Consider the following 7,678-nt stretch of genomic DNA (forward strand, 5'->3'; position numbering starts at 1 on the left):
AAACACTGCTCTCTTGTGGCTAAAACTGAAAAACCCCTCACAATCTGTGCATGCTGTCTGTTCACTTATCTATCTACCAGCAGATATCTGTATAATATTGGAGTGCTTTTATGGCCAGACATGTTAAAAACTAAATATCATCCACAGAGGTGCCACATCAGGACATCCAGCATTATGCACTGAACTGTTGGACATCATCCAAGTTGCCTGCAAAAACTACCAAAGTGCTCAGTCTTTTTCCAACAGACTCACAGTGCAGATTATATATACTTTGATATAGTCATTTATTTAAAAAAAAAAGTCCAGACACATCTTTAAATATGAAGACGACATGCAAAGGGAGAATGTGGACATAATTCTCTAGAAAACAAAAACAGAGAAAAATTCTTAAGACATTAAGCCGAAAGAATGGTAAAGAGATGAAGGGGGGGGGGGCTGGTTGGTGCCTGACGTCAGCTCTGATGTGATTCACATGAACCAAGATGCCGATTCTAAAGGTAAAGCTGCCGACAACAGCAAGTCTCAGCTGAATTTGGCTTTAGAGAAATCCATCTCTGGGTGCTGAGCCATGAACCTGCAGAGACACACGGTGTCAGAGTCAGAAACAAAAAGAATGTCGATGTTTTTGTCACCAAAACAAGAAGCAGTCAGATATTTCTTTGACATCACAACTCCACATCACTGAGGAGATCTTGACTTTGCTCAGAGTATTTTGTCGTTTCATCTAGGCAGGTGAAATATTCTAAATGATAGAAAATATATGGTAGTTAGTTTATTTCTCACCTAATATCTCAGACAACTTTTCTCTGGCTGGTCTATTTCTGGATTGTCTAGGAAAGGCCTTTACCTTTAGCTACAGCACCTCCATCTGGTCAGTGAGTGAAATCTTTTAAATGTCTAAACAGTGAAGACATGTACGATGCCTCTGAGACGCCGCCATCGCATTTGATTGGACAGACACAACGTGAACTTAGTGTCAGTAAAGAAACTCTGAGACCAATTATCTCCACAACAGCCACCGCAGTAGTATTGTTTAACCCTTATAAAACTAAACAAGATCCTTGGAGGCAGCTTTAACAAGCTTAAAGAGGAAATGGGCTTCGACAGACGGCAGACACGACTCCTCTGGACTCAACTGGGAACAGCAGACGAGGAAGACGGGTCATTTACTAGCAGCGGTGATAAGACACACGTGGACTCAGAGGAGGGAGGAAGACCGCTGTCCTTTAAACAACTGACAGTCTGAGGGCTGAATGTCATCCTCGACTTGATCATGAAAGTTATTGTGTTGGCGAACACTTCTGCATTACCACTCTCACACCATTTTAATACAACTCAGGTGCTTTTATGTTACAGGCCATTTACTGTAACTTGGACTTACTTCACGTTGTGGCTATTTCACAAAGTATACCAGTAGTTTTTACTCCTGAGAGCCACTGGTGGCAGTTCACTACACTGGATCATCAAAATTGGCTTTAGTAACTTTGCATTATGGCAACAGGATATAATTGCTAATACTTACATGTTTACAGCACTTAACAAAAAGAAACTGCTGTGGGACTTCCCGTGACACACTGAACACCTCCATAACCTTCTCTCCTCCACTCTCCATACATTAATACGCCGTGGTTAAATGTCAACTACTGTGCCTTCACTCTCCCACAGTTTGTGTTGTTGTCCTCTCTGCAGGTTTCTCCGGCTGTGGAGCTGCACATTTCTGATCTGCACTTACTGGCCTCACCAATTTGCCCAGTGCTCATTGTTTTTCTGATGCAGTGTCCATTTCTCTCTCATACTCTCCCTCCACTTCACCCTAACCCCAATCACTTGAGGCCGATTGCTGCCCTCCCCTAGCCTGGTTCTGCCGGAGGTTTTGTCTTGTTAAAAGGAGTTTTTTTTTTTCTTTCTTCTGTTGCCTGAGGGCCGCTCAGAGGGAACTGCTTGGATTTGTTGGGTTTCTCTTTATAATATAATATCATAAGGCTTTTATCTTGCTATGTGAAGTGCTCTGAGATGACTTAAGTTGTGAACTCGCACTATGTATTAAAAAAAATAAAATTGATTTTGTCTCTTGACAGCGTTTTCATTTTACAATAAAATAAGCCATCAGTGCAACTCTTTTTAATCAGAGAACTCTCATCTCTCTACAGCGGAGCAATGAGCACTCCACTGATTTAGCACCTGTCTCATAATGGGCAAAGTGGATCAAAAACAGCTTCAGAACAACCTGATATTAAATCTTTATTAATTTGTATTGGTTCATCTTTTTTTTTTTTTTTAAATTTAGGACCATCATTACCCACAATAGAAATCAACTGCACACAGCAGGATGTGAAACTCAGGTGTGTTATGGTATTATTGACTAAAGTAGCCTTGAGCAGCTAATCTGCAGCACAGATGAGAAGCAGTAGCAGCGGTTTGGGTAAGCTTACTTGTTTTGTTGTTGTTTTTTTAACTCCACACTAACAGTTTTTTTTTGTATTTATACATTTGTCGTCTTTTATACTCATTTTCAGTCCTCAGACACACACATTGTACCTAATATACCAAAACAAGTGGTATTATGTTTAAAGTGCAACAAACCCTATTATCAACTCCAGGAGAACCTGTACGCTAAGACATAGGTAAAAATCTACAGAAATGTCATTTAATATGTCTCCTTAAACCAGGTCACTCTATCTGTCAGCTCGACCATGCCATCGTTGTCACCTGTAGTTACAGCAGCTGAGCTTGGCCTTGAGCAGAAATAGGAGACACTAAGGGACAGACAAACTAGACGGACAGCTTTTAGATTCCCTGTTCTTATAAAATCTTTATGCACCATAAAGTTGTTAAACTGACTATGAAATCAGCACTTGCTTTAGAGAGTCACCCTGTAAACCACTAGATGTCAGCCGACACAGAATAAAGAAAACCTTTATAGTTTTATGACAACAGAAAGTGACATAAACAGGATATGTGATTTGGCTGAGATGCAAGAGCGGAAACTTACTTTTTAAGAATGTCTTGTTTCTTCTGCTCTTCAGATGTGGGCAGGCCCATTGATTTCTGCCTTTGGTCATACATCATCTTCTCCACCATGCCACGTGTTTCACCATCCAGGTCTGACAGCTGCTCAGCAGAAAATACACACAGTGACGAGCGGGTAGGAAGACAGAGGAACACTGGTCAGTCATCTTTTTGCCACTTTTGTAACATACTGTTACTGTAAATGAAGAGGAGGGGCAGTCAGTCCTTTACCTTTGAGTTTTCAGGACAGATTTTCTTGGTGTTAATTTCTGGATCTGTGGTAACAATCTTGTTCCACCACTCCATTTTATTAATCTGAAACCAAAGAACAGGATTTGGTGCAATCATGTCACAGCTGAAAAAGCGGAGAGATGGATTAAGTCTCCACAAAACTACATTTTCTTACCTTTTCAAAGTGGACAGTAACCACCTTGCCATCGTCGATGAGCCAGGAGCTCTCTTCTACCTTCACCTCGTTGAAGAGCTGGCCTTCAATAACAGGAGGGTGTCCCTTCAGGCCGACTTTGATGGAGCGCCGCTGGATGTCCACAACGACGTCTCTCCCCTTAATGCGGAACTTCACGTCAAAAGGCACTGCCAGCTGTGGGAGGATTTAAAGATTGGAAATTCATGTCAGATTAATTTAGGGGCATCAAAAATGTACATAACATGCAACCACCTGGTGTTGCCAATAGGTAACACTGTAAAGCTCAACACATTGGGGTTACTGTCAGCTGATAAAGGATGCAAAGATCATTTATGTACACACACGCTCAATGACAAGAGAACAGTAAGTGTGAATGTAGCAGGTCTGGGTCAAAAACTATCACACTGGTGACAGACATTTCAGAATAACAGCAAGAAAGTAGGTTGACAGAATGTTCGATAGTTTACCTAAATGCAAACCTAGATGCAAACCGCCCTGACAAAGCAAAACAAAGCAGAATGTCTTTGTGAACACTGTGTCCACCAATTACAACAATTGAGGAAGCAGTACTTAACAAACTGCAACCTAATTCCAAACATAGTTCAGATGTGGCAGGTTTGATTGTAAAAACACCTTTTCAGATTTAAAAAAAAAAAAAATGGCTGGAAGGTGGTCTGTTGCAAAGATAAGACATTTGCTATCCCTTTGTACTGAGGAGGAGATACGCATCTTAACAGGATGTTAAAGTAACTTCCTGTACTTTTCTAATCTCGTGAGTTAAATGCCCAATATTGTGGACAGGCAGGAAGGCTGTTGATGTAACACTTTGCGCCTTCTGAAAGTAACACCGGCGACTGTCCGACCAATGAGAATTTGGCCAGATAAGAGCATATTGATGGACCAATCGATTTGGACACGATAGCCCTAATATGCTAGAAGCTCCACAACAGGACACATCATCCTGTCAGAGAAGGAGGCGGCCCAGAGGAGTGAACTGCATCCTAAATAGACACTGTGGCGTAAAATATAGAATTGACATATAGTCCACAGCGTCTAACTATAAATATGAAATGGTATAAATACATAACTAAAAATGGACATTGTAGGGCAGAGAAGAAGTGCAGGGGCAGTCATCTATTGGGTCATAATAGGACTGGGGCTGCTCTTAAACAAACACATTCAGGATAAAAAATAAAAAAGGTGAGATGACCAAAAACACATACTTTCAGGTGACTGATTAACGTGAGTTGGTGACACAGAAGCCAAGCGTGATGCCGAAGTTGATAAAAACTCACATCAATTTCAGACAGAGTCTGTGTCCACTTGTAGGTGGGCAGGTCAGCTCCATTTCCCGAATTAGGCTTCAGTTTGTCTTTGTCCTTCTCGTCCTCCTCTCCTTCAGAGTCAGACTGGAGAAAATGGAAATTAAGAGAAGTAAGTCAGCAGAGCCACATTTTATTGTTGATCAACACCAAACTGTATAATCACCATTTTACTAACTGTTCACTCACCCCTTTCTCCTTTTCGGTCTTCTCTTTTTCTGCTTTGTCAGATGTATTTTTTGAGTCTGTGGTTACATTCTTCATTTCCTCCTCTTCTTTCTTTTTCTAACATATAAAGCACAAACACATATATTTACATATAAAGTAACACCAATTAAAGTGGCAGTGATTTGCTTGTGATAGATACACTAAAGCAATAAGATTTCACCTTGTCAAGCTCAGACTGAAGCTTCTCCGCCTCCTCATCAGTCAGTTCCTGAATTCTGGGACCGTCGTCATTTTTCTTTTTCCTCTCTTCCTCTGCAAGCTTGGCAGCTCTTTCGGCTTTCTCTTTTTTTTCCTTATCCTGTTTTGTCTGCTTCTCTTTGTGGGCCTTCACCGCGAGCTTATTGTGGTGGGCAAAGGCATCTTTGACTACCTGAAAGAAACAGGTGGCCAGAATTAGGTGGAGGTGTGTTTCTGCCATTGAATAGGAACAGCTTATAGATAGCACAGTCTCAAATGTCACACAGAGTGCAGATAGAGTAACACTGCTCACCTTCTCTGCAGCACCTGCATCTCCACCGGTGAAGAAATCTGTTTTGCGCCGGAGGAAGCTGAAAAATGTGTTTACTAACTGTTGAGAGAAAAATAGGTTAGAATAAGTTAGACATGCCACACTCCAGACAATGTCTTTAATATGTACATGAGCTGTGTTGATAAGACTGGACTAAAGAAAATATCCTGCTTATGTGGAAGATGTTGGAGGCCATTGTTCACTGCTAGGTTGTGCACACTTGAAGTACAACCACGTGTTAATGTGATTTCTCCTAATGTTAATCAGCTTTATGGTTAGTTTGCATACCTCTTCCACCCATCCTTAATAACAGTGATGTTTAAACACAATCCTCTTCAAATCCCTGCATTAAATATGGCATTGCAATCTACAGCAATGTTGTCCTTCTGATAATTCACATTTTCCTTTACTGTTAGCAAAGCATGTGTTAGGGGGCTTTATCTAATTTATCCACAAATTCCAGTCCGCTACAAACTGAACCCAGCACCAGTGCTATATTAAAGGTTTAAATGTACAACAGCTATTTACAGCTTCTTCTTTCAGGAACGTGGACGTTCTAATGAATTAATTCAAGAAGTACTAATATTAGATTTTCAGTAGATTCCCTGCAGCGTTGTTATTCACATGCGTACACCCCGCTGAATACAGACATGCTATGGTCCACATTAGCGAGAGAGCTTTTTTATAAAGACCACAACCTTTGCTAAAACCTGTACAATAGTTAAAATCCATCGTTTTTATGTATGCCACTACTGATAGACGAGAAGTGCCTACAAGCTAACAGGAAAACCACATTAGCTTTACCATTAGCACGGTAGCTTTAGCACGTTAGCACACTGATTTTACCTCTTGTACTCCTCCTTCGTGTTGTTGCGCCATAACAAGCAACATCCCGTCATACTTTTCTTCATCGTCACCCATACTGTTGGGAGATAAAAAAACGATCTAATAAAGTGGCAGCGGCGCAAATTACAGCCGAAAAGTGAAATTAGCAAACACGTTAGGCCAGGAGAGTCACGCTGAACACTTCCTGGAAATAAACCCCACCTCCGTCTTGTTTCAACCAATTGGAGCAACAGATTCTAAATGACAGCAACGTTAGCCAATAAAGTAAGAGCATTGGCACCGGCAAGGGACTCAGGCGCCTGTGACGAATGAGAATATTCTAGAGAAAAATTAAGTCATGTACATTTTGTAAAATATAATTTTACTTCCTTACAGTAATTGACATGTACAATAAATGTAATGGAACGACAATATAAAAACATCCTCCTTACATTTCCAGCAAATATTTTGCCTAATCCAAGGTATAATACTATATTATATTGTTATAACAGTTAGGAACGCTGACTGTATAAAAAGAAATTTGACTCGGTTTTATCCCTTTACACTGTATTATTTTGTAATATATTGGCAATTGTCAAAGCAATTTTAAATTGAGCCACACAGTTTGATGAACTATAAAAGCAAGCATTTTAAATAAATCATACAGCATTTAACTATGGTGACAAAAACATTACTTTTAACAACAACATGTTACTTTTAGCAACATGAATATGTTCCATTTATTAACAGAGATGCTGGATGTCCACTGAGATTACAGATTAAAGACTTTGTGGGGAAGTGTTGTCATGTTGAATGGTATACCATGAACCTCGCTGAAAATCACATGAAATAAACATTTTAATACCTTCTTTAGCTGCTTTTTAGTATTGTTTGACATAGAAATATTTAAGATATCTTACTATTGTTTTAAATGCCACAGGAAGAAGGACTGAGAAAGTAGCAGGGCCTGAACTTAAAAATGCAGACTCTGACTCCCTCATGTGGCCATAGTGTGTGTGGCAAACAACAAGCAAAAGAAGTCTTTTTTTGTTTCACATCATTTACTTTATTGGCTTTATATGAGAACATCTGTTAAGACAACGAGTTCAAGTCACTACAAGACAATTCAGCTGAAAATATAAAGAGAAAGGCACAGGCGCGATATTATAAAGTTTTGTCTTTAGGAGACCTAAAACAGAACGGTGAGGTGTGTGAATGGAAACAAAACGAAATGCTTTAACGGATAATTCAACTGGTTTACTAAAGGAAGGAGTACACTGGGATAAAGTTAGCAAATTGTCGCTTTGCTTCCACTTTGTGCGTCTTGGTCCGAACCAGAGCAACCAGTTTCACACCATT

At 40.0% G+C, this 7,678-nt stretch overlaps 1 protein-coding gene across 1 annotated transcript; it reads right to left on the reverse strand.

Annotated features, from left to right (window-relative positions):
* Positions 1-265: 265 nt before the first annotated feature.
* nudc (nudC nuclear distribution protein) lies at positions 266-6,542 on the reverse strand. The gene is made up of 9 exons (XM_008297360.1): positions 6,341-6,542; positions 5,477-5,554; positions 5,147-5,356; positions 4,948-5,043; positions 4,732-4,845; positions 3,416-3,610; positions 3,241-3,324; positions 2,993-3,111; positions 266-574 (listed from the first exon to the last, which is right to left on the reverse strand). The coding sequence occupies exons 1-9, from the start codon at positions 6,413-6,415 to the stop codon at positions 523-525; spliced, it is 1,023 nt and encodes a 340-aa protein (XP_008295582.1). The 5' UTR covers positions 6,416-6,542; the 3' UTR covers positions 266-522.
* Positions 6,543-7,678: the final 1,136 nt, after the last annotated feature.

Source organism: Stegastes partitus, unplaced genomic scaffold, assembly GCF_000690725.1.
Source record: "Stegastes partitus isolate 25-593 unplaced genomic scaffold, Stegastes_partitus-1.0.2 Scaffold1213, whole genome shotgun sequence".
Classification (NCBI taxonomy): Eukaryota; Metazoa; Chordata; class Actinopteri; family Pomacentridae; genus Stegastes; species Stegastes partitus.